The 26,048-nt window shown below is 42.0% G+C and overlaps 2 protein-coding genes across 3 annotated transcripts in view; both read right to left on the bottom strand.

The window, feature by feature from the left end:
* RPGR (retinitis pigmentosa GTPase regulator) overlaps window positions 1–26,048 on the bottom strand; it is a 57,819-nt gene that overhangs the window by 12,241 nt on the left and 19,530 nt on the right. For both annotated transcript variants that reach the window (XM_079765544.1, XM_079765545.1), the window contains exons 9-13: window positions 25,026–25,150; window positions 22,061–22,243; window positions 20,805–20,973; window positions 9,987–10,081; window positions 9,585–9,650 (exon numbers count right to left, since the gene is read on the bottom strand). In XM_079765544.1, coding sequence (XP_079621670.1) covers window positions 9,585–9,650; window positions 9,987–10,081; window positions 20,805–20,973; window positions 22,061–22,243; window positions 25,026–25,150 — 638 coding nt within the window. The remainder of the gene's footprint in view (window positions 1–9,584; window positions 9,651–9,986; window positions 10,082–20,804; window positions 20,974–22,060; window positions 22,244–25,025; window positions 25,151–26,048) is intronic.
* LOC307096064 (X-linked retinitis pigmentosa GTPase regulator-like) lies at window positions 1,622–7,297 on the bottom strand (the record flags this gene model as incomplete). Its single annotated transcript, XM_079765642.1, has 2 exons — window positions 5,552–7,297; window positions 1,622–1,660 (listed from the first exon to the last, which is right to left on the bottom strand). The coding sequence occupies exons 1-2, from the start codon at window positions 6,845–6,847 to the stop codon at window positions 1,622–1,624; spliced, it is 1,335 nt and encodes a 444-aa protein (XP_079621768.1). The 5' UTR covers window positions 6,848–7,297.

Here is a 26,048-nt window from a genome sequence, read left to right as displayed (position 1 = left end):
AGAACATGGCGGGCATCAGTGACCAGCACTGTGGGCGGCAGTGGAGGTGCTGCTGGCCCCGATGGGCCCCAATGAGAGGGGGACCGTGGCGGGATGGTGGAGGTGAGTGGGTAGCACCAGGCCAAAGCGGGTGCAAGTGGGGGCTTGATTGCAGACGGTGACCAGCAGTGGTGGCGGGGGTTGGGGGGAGGGCTGCTGCCCAGCTCCCAGGCGATCCATGATTCTCACTCATCATTGATGTTTCTATCTCTTTCCCTCTCATTTCCTCTTGGAAATCAAATATATGTATATATAACTCCTCCAAGTGTCCAAAGAGCTAATCAGTGTGAAAGGCTGAGATTTGAACTTAGGCTTACTGGACTGCAGAGCCCATGCTCTTTTCCCAACTCTGCTCAAATAAATTGAGGACTATAATGCCTGCCCTCAGGGTCCACCCCCCTCACACACATACACACACACTGATATTTAAAGCATTGCAGAATCTTATGTTAATAGCTCACTTCAATAACATCATACTCTTATATGCCATTGTATATAGTAATAGCAACTGAACATTAAGGATTTTCTTTTCCCAGAGTACCAAGTCTCTGGAATATATATCTCCCTTCCTCAATTGAGAAATATGCCAGTAGCACTCTGCCTGATATTTATTTTTCAAAGTGTAATTCTGATATTTCTCTACATATAGACTTCCTGGAGCACACTCTTTGCTGGCAATATGGGTTCTGCCTGACCCTATGCTGCAGGTCCTCACAGGCCCTCTCTGCAGCCATCACCTTCCTTCTTCCGTGGTTTGGGCAGCACCTCTTTTCTAGAAAGTGTTCCCACCCCAGCTCCTTCTCAGATTTCCCTTTCTCAACCTCCCCTTACTTGCTGAAGTTTCCCTGAATTTTGTCTTCAGTTCTTTTCACACTGTGAATGCTGCCTCTTATTCAACTCCACAGTTTTAACTACATATACAGTATGTGCTGGTGATACTCAGCAATCTCCCCTGAGCTCCAGACCCAGATCTGCGGAACATCTCCTGAATCAGCAAACCCCAAGCAGTCTCCCAAACCTACCCCTATGTTCTTAGCCTTGGTGAACGGCACTCTTTCCACCCAGTTCTCCGGGCCAGAAACAAGAAAAGTTTGGCCTTTTCCCACCCTCAAAACTACATCACGTTACTAAGCCCTCCAATTCTATCTCTACATTTCTCACAATATATGTCACAAACTCTCCATCCCCACTGCCCTAGTCCAGCTGCACTTCAGTCTCTACCTGGTCTACTGTTAACGGCCTCCTAACTGGCACACCTGCCTCTGGTCCTCCTCCCTTTCAATCCACCCTCTGTATTGCTGCAGAATGATGTTATAAAAGCCCAAGTGTTCGCATCTTGCTCTTGTTTAACATCTTTTACAAACACATAAGGCCCTTCACCTCTCTATCTACAACCAAAGGATACTCTAGGTTGCACTGATACCAAAACACTCTCATGGCTCCCATCAGCCTGGAAAGCCCTGCTTGCCACACTCCCCTTTTTCCTGGTTAGGCTTTACTTTTTATGACTCAGTTCCCATTTCATCACGGCTCCTTGGAAGCCCTTTCCTAGCCTTTCTCTATGGCAGCTGAAGTGCCACTCCTAAAGCACTCTATTGTACTTGTAAATTTTCTGGTCAGCCTGTAGAAACAACCAAGAGTTCCTTGAGATCATGAGTCACACCTCACTCTCTGCATAACCAAGGTACAAAAGCATTTTCTTCTTATTAAGGTATTTAATGTGGGAAAATCATAGATTGGTTTTAAGATCCCATTTTTATCTTCGGGCAGTCCTGGCTAAGAACATGGGAGCAAAGGTAAACAAACGGACATTGTTAAAACAGCAGTTAAGGCAGAGTCAAGGAACTCCTTTTATCTGGTATTCTTTTAAGAAATCTATACTTACCTAACATTCCTAACAGGGAAGAAGGCCACAGAAGGTTGACTGTAAGCAGCTCTCACTTCTTGAGATATACCTGATTTGGGGAAGCTACTGTTCTATTTTTGGTGCTTGGTATATAAATATTTGTTGAATGAATAATATGTAACAAATACTAAGTTATGTGTCAGGTACTAGGCATATAATATCACATTTAATTTTCACAATGGAAAGAATGAAGGAATTACAGCACCTTCCTCCATGGTAGCATTTTCTTTTTTATATGTGCACAGCAAGTTTATCTCTAAGTGAAATAACAACAGACATTTCAATTGCACTCACCTCAAGTGCTGATGTTCAACAGCAGTAGATCCTTTGGTCATACGCCTTTATAGCTTACCTTAAATTAGTTTTCTTCCAGAGTCATCATTTTAAACTGTAACTCAATGGATTCTATACACACTACTCACACTTGCCTCAGAAATGATCACTGATAAACTACAGTTAAAAGCTTGGTTGGCCAGCAGATGGAGAGCATAATGAAGGAAATAGTTATTCCAATTTATTTAACCAAGTATTAATTCAGGTCTGAAAATAAATGACCAGGCCAGTATTTTGACAAGAATACTATGCCACACAAATCATTGATTCTAAAAAAGCACAAAAAGATTTTGGATTGGGAAATGTGAAGAAATGGGTAAGAAGTGATAATTAAAAAACTGTTATCTCGATCAGTTCAAATACTGAGGTAGACACAGTTTATAATTTCTCCACTTCATATTCTGGTCTTTCTCTTCACAATCTTTCTCATTCAAGGAGAATCAAATGTGCAAAGAACTCAACTACACAAAATTCACAGGAAGTCTACTCCAAAATCCTTCTTGATAAAAGAATGTAAAAGAAATCCTCATGTCCAAGATATAGGAGGGATTGGGAAAGGAAATCAGTTGAAAAAGGAGCTATGAATAGCTGCATTATATACATTGAAAATGTTAAGGGAAGATTGAAATTACACTAGTAGAAATCTAGCCTCTCTAAAATTCAATATCTAAGATTAGTTTCTCTTTTCACAAATAATTAGTGACTGTGCACATTTAATTTTTATTATACTTGAAACATTTGACAAGCAACAAACAGAATTATAGAATAGTCAATGAAGAATACATTGAGAGTACATAAAAACATTTACTAAGAATGAAGTTTCTCACAGTACAGTTAAAGCGTGGAAATTATAGTTTAGAAATACAGAATTACAGAAGACAAGAGACATTAAACCTGTCATAACTTTTTAAGATAAAAGAACAATAGTTTATAGAAAACTAGATTAATTTTAAAATGCAATTCTTTCTTAAAACTGTCTTATGCAAACAATGAATATGATAGAGTAAATCAGCCTGAGAATAAAATAATTTAAGGGTTAGAAGTATGGTTATAAAAATTATCTAACCCACTCCATTTTACAGATGAGAAGACTGAGGCCTAAAGAATAGCTTTGCCTGGCCAAGAAATACTTAAAAGTTTTGCATACTTCCTAATTATAGGTTTAAGTTAATCTCCATTTCATGATATATACTGCCATTTGCCTAGACAGTAAATAAAAGAGACTACATTATTAAGATCTGAGCTCTGAATCCAACTGTCACTTGGTAGATTGTTGCAAAAAGGACACATAAAAGGTAGAAAAGACAACACTACTAGTATTTCTTTAAAATGTGAATTCCTCATGTTGGCTTTTGAATACCGTCCATTTTTATAAAATTATTCTATGTGGTAGGTCATCTATAATCAGACTGAAAATAAGTGTGCTAAATATTTATAAGAAATCAGATGTATTTATAGCCCTAATGATCTGCTATTTTTTGTATACACAAACAAAATATTCTTATAGTATACTCCTATTTTCTAAAACTATCTTTAATGAGGAATATGTAATGTTAATTATCAGCTTTGACCTTTTTATGTTTTCTAGTTATTGAGTAATAATTTGGGGGAAACATTTACCAAGATAATAGTTTATGAGAAGCCAAAATTCACCAGTGCCTTGTGTTGTCTTTATCAGTTGTTATTGTACCACATGTAATGTAACCATGACATAAAATCAATTTAATAAAATGTATTGAGTAACTATTACATGTAAAGCAATCAAATATTTTGTCTGGACGTAATCAAGTCAAATTTAGTTTGTTATTTCAGTTCCAAATAATGTGGCAATACATTATTCCAGAATTTTTTGGAACCTGGTGGTTTCAAAAAAATTTTAGAACCATTTTCTAAAACTTGCTTTGAATGCACTGGCATTCTGAACCTCTGTACTTCATGTTCTTTCCCCTTTCCCTTTGTGTTAGTAATAAACTTTTTTTGATATGTGTTATGTCTCTCATATTTCACAGATCCTTTGAGTTTGCTCATTTTTCTGGACTCTTTTCCTTCACCCTGTTTTCCCAGCCTTTCACTCCCTTCATTGCCTGTCTCCTGGTATTTTCCCTCCTCTTTCTCAATGTCCTCTTTTCCCTCCTTCCCTTTTCTCCTCCTGTTTTCTTCCACTTCCCTCTTCTCCACTTTTCCCTCCTTCCTTTCCCTTTCCTGGCCTTCCTCCTCCCCTTCTTCCCCATCTCCATCTCCTTCCTCCTCTCCTTCCTCTCCTTTCCCCTCTCCTTCCTCCCCTTCACCTTCTCCTTCTTCCCCTTCCCCCTCTCCTTCCTCCCCTTCCCCCTCCCCTTCCTCCCCTTCCCCCTCTCCTTCCTCCCCTTCCCCCTCTCCTTCTTCCTCCTCTTCACCTTCTCCTTCCTCTCCTTCCTCCTCTCCATCCTCCCCTCCCCCCTCTCCTTCCTCCCCTTCCCACTCTCCTTCCTCTCCTTTCCCCTCTCCTTTCCCCCCTCCCCCCTCTTCTTCCTCTTCACCTTCTCCTTCCTCTCCTCCTTCCTCTCCATCCTCCCCTCCCCCCTCTCCTTCCTCCCCTTCCCACTCTCCTTCCTCTCCTTTCCCCTCTCCTTCCTCTTCTCCTTCCTCCCCTCCCCCCTCTTCTTCCTCCTCTTCACCTTCTCCTTCCTCTCCTCCCTCCTCTCCCTCCTCTCCTCCCCCCTCTCCTTCCTCCCCTTCCCACTCTCCTTCCTCCCCTTTCCCCTCTCCTTCCCCTTCTCCTTCCTCCCCTCCCCCCTCTTCTTCCTCCTCTTCACCTTCTCTTTCCTCTCCTCCCTCCTCTCCATCCTCCCCTCCCCCCTCTCCTTCCTCCCCTTCCCACTCTCCTTCCTCTCCTTTCCCCTCTCTTTCCTCTCCTCCCCCCTCTCTATCCTCCCCTCCACCCTCTCTTTCCTCCCCTTCCCCTCTTTCTTCCCCTTCCCCCTCTTCTTCCTCCTCTTCACCTTCTCCTTCCTCCTCTCCATCCTCCCCTCCCCCCTCTCCTTCCTCCCCTTCCCCCTCTTCTTCCTCCCCTCCTGCCTCTCCTTCCCCTTCCTCTTCCCTCTCTCCTTCTTCCCTTTCTCCCTCTCCTTCCCCCTTTCCTTTTGCCCCTTCCCTCTCTTCTTTTCCTTCCCCTCCTCCTTCCCTCTCTTCCCCTTCTCCTTCTTCTTTCATCTCTACTTCCTTCTCTTTCCCCTCTTCCTCCTCTTCTTCTTTCCCTTCTCCCTCTTCTCTGTCTTCTTCCCCTTGTCCCACTTGTCCCCCTTCCTTATCCCCTTCCTCATCCTCCTCTCCTTCCCCCTCTCCTTGTTCCTCCCCTTCCCCAATCTCCATCCCTTTGTTTGTTTCCGCCTGATGGCCTTGTTTCCTCTCTTTTTGCTCCTGTTTTTTCTCCTCTTCTAAATTGTTTTCTCCCTTACCCTGGCTTTCCATTTCTCCTCCTCCTTTGTCTTTTTCCTCTTCTCCCTTTTCACTTTGCCCTTGTTCCACTTGTGAATTACTCTCCTTACAGATTCCCGGACATCCACCTTCATACACATCTGCTTCTCCCCCTGACTTTCCATTGCCTTCACTCACCTCTGCTCTGTCTGTAAGGTCATCTGATAGGATCTCTGCTTCCTCCTCCTCCTTTCCTCCAGGTATCTCCACATTTTCCTCTACCTCTTGCTCCTCTATTCCACTTCCTTCTAAATCCTCTGCTCCTTCCTCTTCCTCTGGAATTTCTGGCAAGTGGTCAGACTTAAAATCATATTTTGCCATGAATTCGGATATTTTGAGTTCAGTATCCTCCTCTTGTTCAATACATTTTCTGCTATACCATAAGTTTTGGTCAGTTTCCATTTCATCATCATCTTTTTCTCCACTACTACATTCTACTGACTCAGGCAGCTCAAAGTCATCAGTTGTACTGTGCTGACTTTCACATTCACCTTCCAAGTAACTATATGGCTCCTCTATAGATTCTCTTTCATTGTCAAAGATCCCATCTTGCTTGTTCCTTTTCCTTTCTTTAACAAAATAATTTTCTTCAATATCCTCATCAATATTCACGACTTTATTTGGTAATTCATCAAAGAATCTGTTAATATCTTTTATATTCTCTTCACTTTTTCTTATATCCTTCAGACCTGCCATTTCTGCCAGCTTAGTTTCCTTCTCAGAGACCATTTCTCCTTCTTCTGAATCTTTCTGACTGCCTTCTCCATCACTTTTATTTTCTATTTCCTTATCATCAAATGGATAAATGCTATGTTTATTTTTAAATCTAAATGTCTTTTTTTGCAAGCCCTTCTCATTGGTATCAGCCTGAGGCCCAGGTTGTCCTGAGTCATGACCTACATCCTCATCTGAACATGCTTCCAGCTTCTCAGTTGTTGGTACCATGAATGTTCCTTTAGCCAAAAATTGTTTATATGCTTTTCCTTCTTTCATTTTTTGAGACATCTCTTCACTTTCATATTCATTGCTATCATCATTTTCAGTATGAGCTGTTTGCTGCTTCAATTTCTCAATTGATTCTTGTTTCTGTAAATTTTTTGAAGTAATTGTCATACTACTATTAATTAACAAAGGTAACTTATTTACTACAAAAACTGCCAAAATTTTGCATTATCAGTTTCACTAAGAGAACAAAAATGTCCAGTTTTACCAAACATTTCGCCCAGATTTTGTTTTCTTTTTTTTTTAAATATATTTTATTGATTTTTTACAGAGAGGAAGGGAGAGGGATAGAGAGCTGGAAACATCGATGAGAGAGAAACATCAATCAGCTGCCTCCTGCACACTCCCCATGGGGGATGTGCCAGCAACCAAGGTACATGCCCTTGACCAGAATCGAACCTGGGACCCTTTAGTTCGCAGGCCGACGTTCTATCCACTGAGCCAAACTGGTTTCGGCCCAGATTTTGTTTTCTTTGGGGATAATTTATGCTGCTAAGTCTATGGTACATCTAATTTTGATTTAGTAACATTTTTCTGTATTTAACTTTCAAATTCTTACTGCTTGCTTTAATTTTGCCATTACTTGTAGTACCATCAATATTTATTCTCTGACCCTTTTCTAAATCTGAATAAATTCTTAAATATAATACATTTTCAGACTGATTTTGCAAAATATTGTATAAAATGTATACTTATCTTGCATGCAGTGCAGTTCAGTTTAATTTTTTTCTACCTTTCTTATTGTTTTAATGATCAAATTTTGATTGGTCTTTCAATTCCATAAATATCACAAAATTAGAGAAAATAAATGAAAATGTGAAATTTCTAAAAATTGGGAAAAACAGGTAATAGAAAAAAATAGCTGGGATAAAAACTGAAAATGAAATCTTTATAAATATACTAAATAATAATAAATATATTTTTCTTTTCAAAACAAAATCTTGGGTTTTCAAAATTTGACCCTCTTATTGTATCCTTTAATTATAATAATTTGCATACCTAAAAAACCACTACAAGAAAAATACTTAAGGTTAAAATATAAGATTTTAATTAAAACTATGAAATTAAACATTGATATTTGAATGATACATTAAGAATTGAAGCCCGGCCCACATGGCTCAGTAGTTGAGCATTGACCTATGAACCAGGAGGTCATGGTTTAATTCCTGGTCAGGCACATGCCCAGGTTGCGGGCTCCATCCTTAGTGTGGGGCGTGCAGGAGGCAGTCAATCAATGATTCTCTCGTATCATTGATGTTTCTATCTCTTTCCTCCTCTCCCTCTTTGAAACCAATAAGAAAAAAAGGTATTTTAAAAAACGAATTGAAATTAATTTCCTGCTGGACAAAATAAGGCAAAAATCAAACTGTTGACCTAAATTTGCAAGCTAATAGGTTGAATATTTCATTAATTTGAATCTCTGGGTAGTAAAACCTCACTAAATCAAGTTTTATAAATTGTGATGATTGTTAGACCCAGAAAGAGGTCATACATTTTTTCTTTTGCTAAAGAAATTATTTAAAAAGCACAAGTTAAAAATTAATATATAGAAATACTATAATAAATTTCTTTTTATTTACCAAAGTAAGCCTGGTAGGGCTTCTAATTAAAAACAGTATGTGAACCTTAATCAATAAAGAAAAAAAAGAGTATGTGAAGTATAAAATATAGTATCAATTAAAAAGGAAATCTTTATCTGTTCTAGGTCCTATTCTTTAGAAAGTCATGATTCTTTCATGAGCCCTGAGACAGAGGCCCATGTGCCAGAAATGATTCCTAAATTCCCCAGAGTAAAAAAGCAGCACAGAAGAGGCAGAGCCCAAAGTCTAAGATAAGAGGAAGGAAAAACACAGAAAAGCTGTCTGCTTGGAAGTCAAAATCAGTCAACATTCACTGAGCTTCCACCACTGTGTTAGAACAGCTCTCCCATATAGAAAAAAAATTATGTTATTCACCTTGTCTCTGTCGGTAAAATAAAGATAAACCTAATGAAGATTAACACTAAATGTTTATAGTTTAGCAAGATGCTCTTGCATTTCAGTTATTTTTAATGATTTTTAGCTTAACAATGTGCAAATGCACTAAAAATATAAATGAAATGTTTTCTATAGCCTTCTTCCTTCAATTTATATTTCTCTATTTTATTCTTCTAATCCCCAAACTCCTCATACTTTAACCCCACTGGTCCATAAAACTAGGAAAAGCAAGAGATTTTAGGGGAGGCCTTTATCTCTCCACAGCTGTGATAACCAGACTATTCCTTCCTCTTGCTATTCACTTGTTATTCATTAAAGGTCTGTTTTTATCAATCATGCACAGTTTCTGACTAATTTTCAAATGTTTAATCTTGTTTTTATGCTACCAATTCCTTGATAAATTAAAGCCCATTCCAAACATTGGAAAGCAATTAAATATTTTCACTAAAACCACACAAAAGATGTCAATATAATTCTGTAAGGTCAGCACAGTTACTCATCCAAAGCAATAGCAAAGCAATACTCAAGTAAAGTCAGAGAGCCATGCTGATAAACAGTAGGCTCTTCCAATGCTTAAGAACTACAACAATAATCTTTTGCCTTTATGACAAGAAATTATGGCTATTCTGATTTGTTAAGTGACTGCACAGAGTAAATTTCAGCATTGGAATTCTGTCAATCTTGTTGCATCACAGAAAATACAAACCAACAGAACAAGCTCAAATTAAGGTGATCTACATTATATTCCTCTCTTTTCAATTCTAAAGTAAGTGAATGCTTACCTTTCTTGTGTTCTTTCCAGAAACCTTTCAAAGAGAAAAAAAATTTAAACTGTTCTTACCCACCATAATAAAAATAACTGTGTATTATACCTTTTGTTTTTGAATTGGTGATAATTTTAAAGACTTTTCATTGGAATTTAGGCTCATCATATGTGTCTGAAATAAACAAAAAATAAATGTTCTAAAAACAATGAAGACTATTTATATAATTATATATTTATACATTCTAATATACATAATACAATACAGTTCAGATAGTAATATAATAAACTCACAATTGCATACTTATAATGTGAGGATTGAAATGAATTTTATTGCATGTAACCTATACCTCAATAAACCTGATTTAAAAATAACAAAAGGAAACCAAACCAAAAAGCATTCTTTGCATGTAACAGAACAGTATAGGAAATACATACATACATACATACAAATATCTGATGAACAGAAATTCAAACTTATATCTAGATACATAAATAAGAAAACCATTACCATATTTAATACATCAGTAGTTTCTCCAAGGCTTTTTGAATCCACTGATGAGCTGTCTATATCCTTCACTTTGGTCATTTTATCTTGAAAATAATCTAAATGATTAAAAGATAAAAGAGAAAAACAGACTTCAAAAGAAAAGTGAGACAGCTGGATAATAAACAGAAATTATTCTGTAATATAAAGTGCAGATGTAATTTTATGGAAGGTTCTTTAACCACGTATTAAGGGAACTGAACAGAATTCATTCCAGTGATAACTGATTTTAAAATTTCTTTTTGAAAATTTGAAGATTTTGACACTGATGAGATAACAAAAACTGCATCCATATGAACAAGAAAACACTATTCCTTTGGGATCAATACTACCCAGGTATCAAGCACTGTGGAAGCGAGTCCGCAAAAAGGGACCCAATGACCCACATCCTCCTGGTATGCATAACTCAGTGTAGTATCTTTACACATTTTATGAGATTTATCTGTATGGCGAGTAAAATAAAGCTGACATAATTGTGATGTTGTGTCTTGGTCCCACATGTTTTTTCTTTCTTGGATGACTTGTTCTGGGAGAAGCCATGTTATGAACATCCCTAGGGAGAAGCCCATGTGCTGAGGAAGTGAAGCCCCCTAACTACGGCCATATGAGTGAGAACAGAAAAGGATTCGCCAGGCCCAATCCAGCTTTCAGATGACTGAGAGCCTGTCTACAACTGCATAAAATGCCCTGAGCCAGAACTACTCAGCTAGACTGCTCCTAGATTCCTAATCCTCAAAAACTGTATGGGATAATAAATGTTTGCTGTTTTAACCCTATAAGTTTCAGAGTCATTTGTTATGTAGCAACAGATAACTAGTACAAGCACCTAGAAACTTTCATGGAAAACTGCAAGGTTATCTATATATATATAAAAGCCTAAGCAACCTTTACGACCACTCAACTGATCAACTGGTTGACCAGTAGCGATGATGTGCACTGACCACCAGGGGGCAGATGCTCAACACAGGAGCTGCCCCCCTGTGGTCAGTGCACTCCCATAGCCAACCTCCCGTGGCCGGCCAAACTCCCGCGGTCCCTCCCGTGGCCAGCCAACCTCCCGGCCCCTGATTGGCCTGATCGGGTCTGGGTGAGACAGGCCCTGATCAGCCCCGATCACTGGCCAGGCCAAGGGACCCCACCCATGCATGAATTTGTGCACTGGGCCACTAGTTATATAATAAAGATAATTAAAAGTTATAAGCTCTCTTTGCCTTACATTTTTCTCAGTTGTTATACCCCCATTTAGCACTTATATATTTATTTGAGAGGAACTCCTTAATGAAGTCTTCACTAAAAGTGCCAGTCCACACTGATATCCCCCTCATAAATTCATTCATTTCCAATGATTAATCAGTTTATGTTGGTTCCATGTGTGGTTATATACACAAGATATCAACTATTAATTCTTTTTTTAGATGCTATACTTTTTAGTTTTTCAATTAGTTTATATTCAATACTAGAGGCCTAGTGCACGGATTCATGCACCAGTGGGGTCCCTCAGCCTGGCCTGCACCCTCTTGCAATCCAGGACCCGCTGGGGGATGTCGGAGATCCAGTTTTGGCCTGATCCCCACAGGCAGGCCAAGGGACCCTACACACCGGGCCTCTAGTGTGCATATAAGATCTTTGGTTAATCTCTTCCCACCCTTCCCTCTCTCCCCTTCCCTCTGAGATTCACCAGTCTGTTCCATGTTTCCATGCCTATGGTTTCTGCTCCTGCATTGAGCGTCTGCCCCCTGGTGGTCAGTGTGTATCATAGCTACCGGCTGGTCGGTCGGTCACTTAGGCTTTTATATATATAGACTAGTGGCCTGGTGCACAAAATTCGTGCATGGGGGGGATGTCCTTCAGTCCAGCCTGCACCCTCTCCAATCTGGGACCCCTCGGGGGATGTCTGACTGCCATTTTAGGCCCAATCCCTGCAGTCAGACATCCCTCTCGCAATCCAGGACCACTGGCTCCTAACCACTCGCCTGTCTGCCTGCCTGATTGGCCCTAACCACTCTGCCTACTGGCCTACTCACCCTCAACTGCTCCCCCTGCTGGCCTGCTCGCCCCCAACTGTCCCCCCTGCCAGCCAGCTCGCCCCCAACTGTCCCCCCTGCCAGCCTGCTCGCCCCCAACTGCCCACCCCTGCCAGCCTGCTCACACCCAACTGGCCCCCCTGCCGGCCTGCTCACCCCAAATGCCCCCCTGCCGGCCTGCTCATCCCCAACTGCCCCCACCCTGCTGGCCTGCTCGCCCCCAACTACTCCCCTGATCGCCCCCAACCGTCCCCCCTTGCCAGCCTGCTCACCCCCAACTGGTCCCCCTGCCAGCCTGCTCATCCCCAACTGCCTCCCTGCTGGTCTGCTCATCCCCAACTGCCCTCCCCCCGCTGGCCTGATCACCCCCAACTGTCCCCCCTGCCGGCCTGCTTGCGCCAACTGCCCCCCCGCCGGCCTACTCATCTCCAACTGCCCCCAACCTGCCGGCCTGCTCTCCCCCAAATGACCCCCCGCTGGCCTGATCACCCCCCCAACTGCCCCCTCTGCCAGCCTGCTTTCCCCCAACTGCCCCCCCTGCCAGCCTGCTCGCCCCCAACTGCCCCCCCTCCGCTGACCTGATCACCCCAACTGCCCTCCCCTCTTGGCCTGATCACCCCTAACTGCCTCTGCCTCGGCCCCGCCACCATGGCTTTCCGGAAGGACATCTGGAAGGTCTCCTGGTCTAATTAGCATATTACCCTTTTATTAGTATAGAGACCTGCTTCATGGGTGGGGGCCGGCTGGTCTTCCCTGAAGGGGGTCCCAGATCAGGGTGGGGGTCCCCTTGAGGGGTGGGGCCAGCCTGGGCAAGGGACCTGGGGTGGTTTGCAGGCCAGCCACACCCCCATCAGGGTGGGGGTCTCACTGGGGGCGGTGCTGGCCTAGGTGAGGGGCTGGGGCAGTATGCAGGCTGGCCACACCCCCTTCAGGGTAGGGGTCCCCGCTGGGAGGTGTGGCTGGCCTGAGTGAGGGGCTGAGGGCTGTTTTCAGGCTGGCCATGCCCCCTTCAGAGTGGGGGTCCCCGCTGGGGGGTGTGGCCAGCCTGGGCGAGGGGCTGAGGGCCATTTGGGGGTGGTTTGCAGGCTGGTCAAGCTCCTGGCTTTGTCCAGAAGGACATCCGGAAGGTCTCCCAATCTAATTAGCATATTATTATTTTATTAGTATAGACTAGAGGAGTGGTGCATTCATGCACCGGTGGGGTCCCTCGACCTGGCCTGTGGGGATCGGGTGGAAACCGGCTCGGTACATGGATTCGTCCAGGGCATGTCTGGCCTGTCTCACCCAATCCTGATCGGGGCTGATCAGGGCCATCTCGTCCAGTCCTAATTGGGGCTAGGGAGAGACTGTGGGAGGGCTCCAGGGCATTTCCAGCCTGTCTCGCTCAGTCCCAATTGGTCAGACCCCAGCAGCAAGCTAACCTACTGGTCAGAGCGTCTGCCCCCTGGTGGTCAGTGCGTGTCATAGCAACTGGTTGAACAGAACTTAGCACATTAGGCTTTTATTATATAGGATTATTCTGCATTAGTTTCTGGTATATAACATAGTTATTAGACAATCGTATACTTTGCAAAGTGCCCCCCCCCCCAATATTTCAAGTACTCTCATACTTAATGAACTTGTAGTCTAGAAGGGAATATAAAATATATGATATAGTGGAATGAGTAATAACATCTGAGTGTTGAGAATCAGGAAATGTTTCACTAAGGAGGTACCAGGAAGGATGAGTAGAATTCCGAGGCAGAGATGAAGGTGGACAAGGAATAAATTAAGCCCAGTGCTAACAGAAGCAAGGCTGCTTGTATTGAAGGGTTATCATGTGCTGGGAACATATGCTTTTACACATGTCAAGTTAATCTCATGACAACAAGAGATGTAAGTATTATATCTCCATTTCACAAATGAATAAATTCAAGTTCAGTGACCCTTTTGGAGCCAAGTATCAATCTCAGGTCTGCCTTTCCACTGAGTTTGACTGTGAAGAGCTCAGTTTGATCAAATTAGGGGTTGACATACTTTACCGTAAAAGTCTATAAAGTAAATGTTTTAGGCTTTGTGGCCATACAGTCTCTGTCCTAACTAATCAAACTCTGCCACCACAGTGTGAAAGTAGACATAAACAACAAATTAAAGTAATGGACATGACTGAGCTCCAATAAAACTACAAAAAAAACAACAACAGGTGGCTGGCTAGATTTGGCTCATGTGCTATAGTTCGTAGACTTTGTGACCTCAATTATGGTTATAAGAAAAAGATAACTGAGAGATGAAGCTAGAAAAGCAGGTGGGAGTCTATGGGAAAATTTACAGTTAGTTAAAAAAATATTAAAGGACCCACTCAAGGCACTGGAGCAGATAGGAACTAAACTGCACCTGAGGAAGATTAATGTATAAAGTGCTAAGAAGAAAGATTGGAAGGCAGATAATGGAGGTTTGAAAAATAGACAATAGGTCATTTAAGCTCATGGCCTTGCCTTATACTTGACTGAGAAATTAGAACTCATCAGACCAGATCAGCTTTATCTTCTCACCAACAAATGTACACATTTACCTATATTTTCCTGTTAAAATGTAGGATGTCTTTCTTCTTACCAAACCAAAGACTGCTCTGAATGTCAGCCCCTCCTGACTTCTCAAGAGCTCTGCACCTTTGGTTATACCCTCTCTCTCATGTGCTCCCAATCTCTCTGGCACTACTGGCTTATGCACATCTATGTAAATAAAAGCCAATTGACCGGAACACAGGAACAACCAGAAGGACCAGTTGCTATGACGTGCACTGTGGCCATCCAACGGGACTGATTGGGGAGTGGCCCCTCGCTTTGACTGGCCCTGGCCTAATTGGAGGCAGGGCCAGCTGGCCAGCCTCCTGCGGCCCCTCTCCCAATCAGCCCCCCCCACTCCCATCAGCCCTGGGGCCAGAACCAACCTCCCATGGCCCCTCCCCCTGACCAGTCCCGCCCCCAATTCCCCCCCCCAACCCCCATCAGTGGTGGGGTCAGATGGCCAACCTCATGCAGCCCCTTCCTCAGGCCAGCCCCGCCCCCAATTGGCCCTACCCCAGATTGGCCAATTACCCGCGGCCCCTTCCCCCAGCCAGCCCTGCCCCCAATTGGCTCCCCACCCCAATTGGGGGTGGGGCCGGCTGGCCCACAGCCCTCGGCCCCTACCCCCAGCTGGCCCAGCCGATCGGTCCCCATTGGGGGGGCTGGCCAGACCCCACCCGTGCACAAACTCGTGCACTGGGCCTCTAGTTAGCATATAAAGATGCTCTAATATTTCCCACTGACCTCACATTTCCCTCTAGCTGCCAGTTGATTCCTCTGCTCCTCTTCATGAGCAAAATATGCAAAAGAATTTATCCACACCCCCTATCTATACTTCACTTCTTCATTTCCCACTCACACCTCAACTCTTAACACTTTGGATTTTGCTCTGATCTTCCCCTAGTTTAATCTCTTGATGTTAAATCCTTGAGATCATCTAATCTTCATGATGTTAAATCCATGGGCTATTCCCTTGTGCGCTTTTTTCTTGGCCCTTGCACATTACTTTGAATTCACGACCCTACTCTATTCTAATTTCCCTCCTCCTACCCAACTGGCTGAGCAGGCTGAGGAAGGCTTCTTTGCTAGCTATTCCTCCTCAACCCTTCTTCTAAATGTTAGCTATCCTCAGGGCTAAATTCTGGGCTCTCTTCTCTTCCTATTCCACTCTCCGAGTGATTTCATCAGCTTTCATGGGTTGTAAATACCATCTCTAAGTTGATGGTTTCCAAATTTAGATCTCTAGTCCAGACATTTCTTCTGAATTTTAGGCTTTTTCAACTGCCTGCTTGATATTTTTGCTGAGATGTCTCAGAGGTATCTCAAGCTCAATTTTATCCCCCCCCCCTCAAATTTGTCAACCAAGTTCAGGGTTGTCTAGGAATCATCCTTGATTCTTCCCTTTCCTTCACATCTATATGTAATCCATTAACAAGTTTAGCAAGTTCAGTTTGTGTATATCAAAAATGTACTTCCAATCTGCCCCCTTCTCTTCATCTCCACTGCAAACACTTGGTCCACACATGATTATCTCTTACAAAAAGCTCCTATGTATTCTTACCTCCAGTCTGGGCCTCCCTACAACACACACAGAGGCAAGTCATCATCTTAAAATTAAGTTGGATTGGAGCACCTGACACTACTGTTTAAAATACTCTAATGACTTTAAATTGAACTTAAAAAATGGCTACCATCAATAAATCAACAAACGACAAGTGCAGGCGAGGATGTGGAGAAAAGGGAACCCTAGTACACTGCTGGTGGGGATACAGGCTGGTACACCCACTATAGAAAACAATTTCAAAAATTAAAAATGTAACTGCCATTTGACCAGTGATCCCAATTCTGGGAATATATCCTAAGAATCCCAAAACACCAATCAGAAAGAATATACACACCCCCATGGTCATAGCAGCACAATTTATTAATAGCTAAGATCTGGAAACAGCCCAAGTGCCCATCAATAGATGAGTGGATAAAAAAGCTGTGGTACATTTATACCATGGAACACTATGCAGCTGTAAAAAAGAAGGATCTCTTACCCTTTGAGACACCATGGAGGGTCATGGATATTAATATGTTAAGCGAAATAAGCCAGGCAGAGAAAGAGAAATGCCAAATGATCTCATTTATATGTGAAATCTAGTGAACAAAATAAATGATGAACTAAATAGATTCAGAGGCATTGAAACATGGAACAGACTGATGAATCTTGGAGGGAAGGGCGTGAGGAAGGACAAGAAGAGATTAACCAAAGAACTTATATGCATACTAGTGGCCTGGTGCATAGATTCATGCACATTGAAAGGAAATTAATTAGAAGAAATATTTTAATGTGGCTATTCGCCCTTTATAATAGAAGTCAATCAAATTCATGATTGACAATGACAGATTGAAACACATGTGTGCGATTGGCACCAGAGAGTTTTTATATGTATCGTGCATGCGCAAGTCAATGTTCATTTTTAAACTAGAGGCCCAGTGCATGGATTCATGCACCGATGGGGTCCTTCAGCCTGGCCTGTGGGGAATGGGCCGAAACTGGCTCTCCAACATCCCCCGAGGGGTCCTGGATTGCGAGAGGGTGCAAGCTAGGCCGAGGGACCCCACTGGTGCATTACCGGGGCCAGGGAGGGACCGTGAGAGGGCTCTAGGGTGTATCCAGCCTGTCTTATCCAGTCCTGATCAGGGCCGATTGTGGCTGGCTGGCTGGGGAGGGACTGCCAGAGTTTGGCCAGCCAGGGAGGAGCTGTGGGAGGGTTCTAGGGCGTGTCTGGCCCGTCTCGCCCAGTCCCAATTGGCCAGACCGCAGCAGCAAGCTAACCTACCGGTCGGAGTGTCTGCCCCCTGGTGGTCAGTGCACGTCATAGCGACTGGTTGAATGGTTGGACACTTAGCATATTAGGCTTTTATTATATAGGACTGTTAGTGCCCCTGGTGCACATGGAAAGGAAATTAATTAGAAGGTGGCCAGTGGGGCAGGACTGGGCGAGATGGGCCGGACACACCCTGGAGCCAACCTCCCGTGGTCCCTCCCCGACCACCTGCACCTGGGGCGGCACCGGGGCTTGAAGGGCATCTGCAGAGTGAGTGGGGTCCCTTGCCCTGGCCTGCGGGGATCGGGCCAAAACCGGCTCTTAGACATCCCCCAAGGGGTCCTAGATTGCGAGATGGAGGTTCTCAGGTGATGCACCTGAGAATCAGGCTCCCTTCTCTCTGGTTCTGGGGTGTGTCACCCGAGAACCACCACTGCCAAGTCACCACAGCTCGGCAGCTCCTGCGTTGAGCATCTGCCCCCTGGTGGTCAGTGTGTCCCATAGCTACTGGTAGGAGCATCTGCCTCCTGTTGGTCATTGCGTGTCATAGCTACCAGTCAGACAGTCGCTTAGCCATTTATATATATAGATATGCATAGCCCAGGGACAGACAATAGTGTGGTGAAGGCTTGGGGAGGGAGGCAGGAGTGGGGTGGATGCGGGTCAATGGGGATAAAAGGGCAGGATATCTATAATACTTTCAACAATAAAGATAAATTTAACAACATGGACACAAGGAAGGCATTTAATAAACTTTTTTCCTTTGGATCCCCCCCCAAAACAAACAAATAAAAAAACCCCAGTCAAGTAAAATTGGCTTGTCATGGCCTATAAAACCATGAATAATTTGTCACTGTGTCTGTTTCCAAAATCATCTTGTCCTGCCTTTTAACCTCACTCTCTAGCCCCAATGGTTGTCTTTCCTTTTCTTAAAACGGCCTCCAAATATTTATGTGTTATTTTCTTTGCCTGGAATACATATACTTTCTCTCTTTTTGTGACTATCTTTCTTATCCTCTATGTTTTAGCTTAATTGTCATCTTCTCAACAAGGTCTTCCAAGATCACCTTTTCTCTATGATAAACACTGAAGTCTGCAAATAAACTAAGAAAAAGTCACATAATATGTTGAATACAACTTTCAAAATACTTTTCACTAAGACAGCTTTAGCAAACAGTCACAAAGAGATAAGGATGTTTTTTTTTCTTTTGATCTAGCTACAAATTCTCTATATCTTAACATTCAAATCTTGAAATTGGAAACAATTTCTCAAAACCATAAACTTCTCTTTTCCTTGTACATACAGTTGTCAGAATCTACTTTTCCTATGTACAGGACTGAAGAGTGCCAGTGATTTTTTTTTTTATTAATTTCAAAAGAAAACATCCAAAAATTCTGGGTGAAATGCAGGAAACCAGATCATTATCAAGGTCCTAGTTGTAGATAGTATCTCATTATCATGGCCCACAATTCTTACCTGAATTCCTGATCTTTTATTACCTCAACTTTTTGTCTAGGTCCCTGATCCCTAAAATACTAAAAATTATCTCTGCTATAGTCCTTAATTCCAAATGCCCAGATTATCTTCTTCATTAGAATCCTACTAATTACTCTGATCTCCTGGTCTTGGCTTCTTGTCCTGCCTCTATCATCCAAGCACATGCCCTGAAGTAACATATATATACTTGTAAGATACACAAATATCTGTAAACAAAATTATTTAGAAGATGTATGTAATAGCTAAAGAGCTGGGATTACAATTTAAAACATAAAAGCTATATTTAACAGGTAGTGAGGTGGAGGTATCCTATCTAATAAAAGAATAATATGCAAATCAACCATCACCCTGCTACACCCACAAGCCACGCCCACCAGCCAATCAGGAGCGAATATGCAAATAAACCCAACCAAGATGACTACGGCCACAGAGAGCAGGAGGGAGGCTTGGGTTTCCCCAGCAATGGAGGAAGCCAAGCTTTCCGCACACCCTGGACAGCCCAGGCCTCCACTTAAGGCTACAAAGTTTCAATTATAGAAGGTACACAAACCCCAACAGAAATGGCTGCTGCCACAGAGTGAGCAGAAGGCTTGGCTCTGCTCCAAGCTACAAAGTTTCAATTGTAGAAGATAAATAAACCCCAGATACCAGGGCCTCCACTTGGGTCGCCAGGGGGCGTGGCCGGCCTGCAAACCACCACAGGCCCCAAGCCCCAAGGGAACCCCCACCCTGATCCGGGACACCCTTCAGGGCAAACCAGCCGGCCCCCACCCGTGCACCTGGCCTCTATCCTCCTATCTAATAAAAGAGTAATATGCAGATTGACCATCACTCCAACACACAAGATGGCTGCCCCCATGTGGTCAAAGATGGCTGCCCCCATGTAGACACAAGATGGCCACCACAAGATGGCCAGCAGGGGAGGGCAGTTGGGGGGACCAGGCCTGCAAGGGAGGGCAGTTGGGGGCGATCAAGCCTGCAGGGGAGGGAAGTTAGGGGTGACCAAGCCAGCAGAGGAGGGAAGTTGGGGGTGACCAGGCCTGCAGGGAAGGGCAGTTGGGAGGGACCCAGGCCTGCAGGGGAGGGCAGTTAGGGGCAAAGAGGCAGGCAGGGGAGCAGTTAGGCATCAATCAGGCTGGCAGGGGAGTGGTTAGGGGGTGATCAGGCTGTCAGGCAGAAGCGGTTAGGGGCAATCAGGAAGGAAGACAGGCGAGCAGTTGGGAGCCAGCAGTCCTGGATTGTGAGAGGGATCCCAGATTGGAGAGGGTGCAGGCTGGGCTGAGGGACACCCCCCCCCCCCATGCACAAAATTTCATGCACCGGGCCTCTAGTTAATAATAACCATGAATATATTTACTAAGGGGTTTATAGAGGTGCTAGGCTAAATGCTAAGTATTTTATACGCCTTACTTAACTGTCACAATCACTCTCCAAAATAGGTATTGTTAAACTCAAAGATAGGGAAATTGAGGCTTATAAATTTAACTTCATACACCAGGCTCTTAACCACTATGCTATACTACCTAAATGCAGAACTTCACACAGGTCCAGAAGACCTGCATTCAAACCCATTCACTTCATTTATAAACTGATCTTGGACAAGTCACTCAATCTCTTCAAGCCTTTCTTTTTTCATCTATAAAAATAAAGAATATAACTCCTATCTAATTCACAGACTTGCTTCAGGGTTTAAAGGAGACAATGTAAGCTAAAGTACTATGCATGCCAAACATTGCTTGCTATTTGTAAGAACATTCTAGGATTTGAGTTCAAATGAGTGATGTCAGTCTTTAGGAAGAAAAAATTTTAATTGAAGAAAACATTTTAAGGTAAACATGAAAACAACAGGAATAAAAGCTACATTTTTTTCTCAGAGCAGACAGAGTATCAAATATTACCTGGTTCCATGGGCTTCATGGAGTCCTCCTTTTCAGTCATTTTCCCTGACAGATTATTTGTAAATATGCAGAAAGGAACTAAACTTGGGGAAAAACAAACAGGTGACCCAAGAGTCCCTTTAATTGGAGGTAGTATTTGCGTCATTTGAAGAGAATCTGGGGATTTCGCCTTTAAAAAAAAGGCAAAATAAATTTAGATGTTTTATACATTTAAAACAGACATCAAATACCCTGTGGTTGCTAAAAATACTTAAGAGAGAGAATTCAAAATTGGCCAACATCCCACACCATTCATTTGATATAATCCCCAAGGGCTCAAAAATGTTTTGTTTTGTTGTCTCTGTATCAAAGTTGCTCTAAATTGTCAATTTGCAAGCCTCTTTTTCACATGATGGGGAAAGATACGATTGTTTGCTCTGCTTTCCTTGAGAAACAAAAAATTACTCATGATACATAAATAACAACTACAAAATGCTTATGGGATATATCTCAATCTTTCCATAGATACTTTTCCATAGTAAAAAGTCAAACTAAACCTTTTACCTCAAAAGAAATGCATTTTGCAACTTAAACTAATTTTTTAAAAAAGGAATGTCTCACCTGGCCAGTGTGGGTCAGTGATTGAGCATAGACCTATGAACCAGGAGGTCATTGTTCGATTCCCAGTCAGGGTATATGCTAGGGTTTTGGATTCGATCCCAAGTAGGGGGCATGCAGGAGGCAGCCGATTAATGATTCTCATTCACCATTGATGTTTTTATCTCTCTCTCCCTATGAAATCAATTAAAATATATTAAAACTTTTTTAGTATCATTTAAATAGTTTTAAAGCCCAGAATAAGACTCTCTAAATGTAACTGAAAAAATATCCCCTTTCTCAAACTGAAGTCCTTATTTCTTTGTTTTCCATATTTCATTGTTTATAGCATATAACCTTCCACTGCTCATGAGGTATAACTAAAAGATAAAAGCAAAGTAAAAGTCAATTCACATGCAGTTGAGAAAACAACTCTCAGCATTCAATCTGAGGTGATATTAGCAAGGTTATTCAGAATAATTTGAATTTTCTAATTTGTATGTTTAACAGTTTAAATGAGTTCCCTTTAAAAGCTTATAAGCCCTCAATTCTAATAATTTTATTTAGTAAATGTTTCTGGCAAGTCCCTTCATAGATTTAAAAAGAAAATGGATCTTTTTCTTCCAGTTTTATTTGTAGTAATAGACAATACTATTATATAGATTAGGCCACAATCGTACCCTCTCTCTTCGACGCACACGTGCTGATAAACTTCTATGCAGTATGTTTCCTGAGGTCAGGTCGCTGATGGACCGAGAAGCTGCTGCAGGTCTGCGAGAATCACAAATTTCCCTAAGTGCAATTTTTTCTATAACAGGTCGTGGAGTGGCAAACACTACCATGTGACATCCACCACAGGCAACCTGCAGCATAAATTGACAGATAACTTGACACTGGCTTCAAACACAAGTAGGTTTTTAACAGTTTTTAGTGACAAAACATTTACTTAGTGGTAGAATTTCTATGCTGAATGACTCTCTCTCAGGACACACACACACACACACACACACACACACAAATTGTAATATACAGTTGATCCTTGAACAACACAGGTTTGAACTACACAGGTCCACTTATATGTTTATTTTTTTTAAATGGACAGTTGGCTCTCCATATCCCTGGGTTTCACATCTGTGGATTCAACCAACTGTGAATTGAAAACAGTATTTCCGATCCACAGCTGGGAATCCACAGATGCAGAGGGCCGACTATGCATTGTTCTAACCATCTATATATCTCTATATATAAAAGCCTAAGTGACCATTACGATCAAGCGACCAGAACGACCAGTCACTATGACTAGAACTGACCATCAGGGGGCAGATGCTCAATGCAAAAGCTGCCTCCTGGTGGTCAGTGTGCTCCCACAGCCAACCTCCCACAGCCCCTCCCCTCTGCGGGCCAACCTCCTGTGGTCCCTCCCCCCAAGCCCCAATTGGGGGGGTGGAGGGCTGGCTGGCCAACCTCTGGGGTCCCTCCTCCTGGCTGGCTGGCCCCCTGATAGGCATCGATTGCTGGCCAGGCCGAGGGACCCCACCCGTGCAATTAGAACACGTTCTTAATTGGCAAAAGTATTAGAAACAACAGATACAAAATGACTGCTGGAGATAAAACTAGAATTCATGCACCAAGCCTCTAGTTTTATATAAAGGACTCGAGCTTTTGTGAATTTTGGTATCTGTGGCAGGTTCTGGAACCAATCTCCTGCAGATATAAAGGGATAATTGTAGTTAAGTTTTTGGAAAGTCAAAAGTTATACATGGATTTTTTAAAAATATATATTTTGTTGACTTCAGAGAGGAAGGAAAAGGGAGAGAGAGATAGAAACATCAATGATTAGAAATAATCATGAATTGGCTGCCTCCTGCACGCCCCCTACTGGGGATCGAGCCCACAACCCAGGCATGTGCCCTTGACTGGAATCGAACCCGGGACCCTTCAGTCTGTAGGCCAACGCTCTATCCACTGAGCCAAACCAGCTAGGGCTGGATTTTCAACTTTGCAGGGTCAGTACCCCTAATCCCTGAGTTGTTCAAGCCATCAAATGCATATTCTTTAAACACTATGATTGAAAATTAGAACAAATTTAACACACTATTTTACATACTTTCAATTTGATATAGTATAGAGAAAAAACTATATTTGATAGTACAGAGAAAAAACTAAATGTAATGTTACAATTCTTACAAGTTAGAAAATGTTATTTTAATCTGAGAGCAACATGTTAATTACTTGAAAAAATCACTCAGAAAAATTCAACTTGGAAAAAGATGATCCAAGAATAAATCAGTCTCTTGGGCTAATTATGTCTCCAAGCCTTTTGTTATTATTGCTAATCCTCACCTGAGGATATTTTTTTCCATTGATTTTTAGAGAGAGTGGAAGGGAGGCAGGGAGAAAGGCATGGGGGGGGGGGTGGTGGAGATAGAGATAGATGATAGATAGATAGATAAACATTGATGTGAGAGAGACAAATTGGTTGGTCAGATTCCTCCTGCACGTGCTTGGACTAGGGCTGGGGATTGAGCCTGCAACCTAGTTACGTGCCCTTGAATGGGAATTGTACCCAAGGACCTTAGGTGCTCAGGCAGGTGCGCTAACCACTTAGCAACACCAGCCAGGACCAAGCCTTTTTCTTTGCATGAATATTTTTTTAAAGTCCTTAGAGCAAAATGCAAGAATTTAAAATGATGGAACAATGAAAAATAAAATCAACAAAGTATTTTTAGAAATAAATAATTTTCAATAAAGTGTTTAAAAAACCATGTGTAGTATTTGTAACATACAGATTTTTATCAACTTTATAGTGTACATGGTGGCATAAGAATAGCATATTCCAAACCTTTCCTTTATTTTCAAAGTTAAAATTTATATATTTTACATAGCATTTAAAAAAATGATCTTCCCTATAAGACTATAAGCTCATAAATGAGGATTTGATTATTTTCTTTATCACTGTATGTTTTTTATTCCTTATACTCAGTCAATATCTTATTTAGAGCAGGGGTTCATTAAATGGGTCAAATCAAATAATGGAAATGTTCCATAGCATGAGGTACTGAGTTTTTGGAGAACAAATTTCAAGTGATATAATCATCACCAAAGAAACAGAATTTTCAAGTCTGTAGTTCTTAATTGGCAAAAGTATTAGAAACAACAGATACAAAATGACTGCTGGGGATAACACTGAAACAGTACCTTCTTATCCAAATAACATTTGGTCAACAAAACATACTTTCAAAACTTCATTAATTATCAGATTTTTCTCTTATGGAGAATTTGAAAGTCTTAGTAATATCTAATTCAACAAATATTTATAGATGACTATTGTAAGGTACTCTGCTGGGTGCTATAGCAGTCATAATGCTGTCAGGCATGGCACGATCCTGGTTTTAAAGAAACGTATGAAATTAAAATACAAGAGTCAAGATTAAGGCAAAAAGGAAGGTGTTAAAGGAGGAAAATTAGGAAAGGGACAAAGTTTCAGAATGACATGATGTCTGACATTTGGCTTTTAGGAAACAAGTATATATATTAGATATAGCCATGATATTCTTTCGTATAAAGTACTTATTTTCTACAAAATACTGAAAGATTCAAATAAAGGAATATGAAAATATAAACAGGGAAATGCAATACTCTTACCAAATAAACTTTAAATCTCAAAAAATTAGGGCACAAAGTAGGAACAAACTGATTGGTAAAATTCTCCATTCCAAGTCCTAATTTCCCATATCGACCATCTCCAAAAGTATACATACGGCCTATATCTAAAATGCAAAGAAGAGAGAATTATTTAAGTGTTACTTATATAACTTTATTTGTAAATAAGCTAATATATTAATTTGCATTGCAATTCTAACGCCCCCCCCCCCCCCATTCTGCATTGACTTTTCCTTGATGCATTAATGTTTCCATACTCTCTATGGTCTCTGTGGTCTTGCACATAACATTAGGTAATAGATATTCTGAGAATATATCACTAAACCCTTCGTGGTTTAAAAGTTGAAACCCAGTTGTGTGAGGCCTCATGTGGAGCAGCAGCAATCTAGCATGAGATCTCATGATATATATCATCTTCTCAAGGGGAAAGAGTTTTGTATTCTGATCCCCTACATCCCAATACAAACTATTTCCTTTTTATCTCAATTCATTGATTGAATTAGGGGTTCTCAACTTGGGTACTACTGACATTGGGGCTGGATATTCTTGATTGTGTGGGTTTGTCCTATGTAGGATGTTTAGCAACATCTCTCGCCTCTATCTACTAAATGCCCATAGAATACCCCACCTCTGTAGTTGTAACAATCAAAAATGTCTCCAGACATTGCCATGTGCCTTGGGGGGACAAAAGCACCACTGATAGAAAACTACAGGCAAAAATCAATCCAGCTGTCTTTTTTTACTAGTTCTGCTCCTGTGATGTGAAACATTGCTGATGTAAATGCCATAAACCAACTATGCCAACTAACCCCTATACCAATACTGGGTGTCCTCTATATAGGTGGACCCACAATGATGATGAGTAATCTTGTCACTTCTCCCACTGCCATAGAAGCTATTCTGAACCTTCACTCCTCAAGCCCTTCCTTCATAACCTTCATCTTAAGTGGGGTAAGTACCATGGAAGCAAAAGTAAAGGGAAAGATGCCAGGATGGGTACAGAGG

The sequence above is a fragment of the Cnephaeus nilssonii genome (assembly GCF_951640355.1).
Source record: "Cnephaeus nilssonii genome assembly, chromosome: X".
NCBI lineage: Eukaryota > Metazoa > Chordata > Mammalia > Chiroptera > Vespertilionidae > Cnephaeus > Cnephaeus nilssonii.
This window is presented reverse-complemented; position numbering and strand designations above follow the sequence as displayed.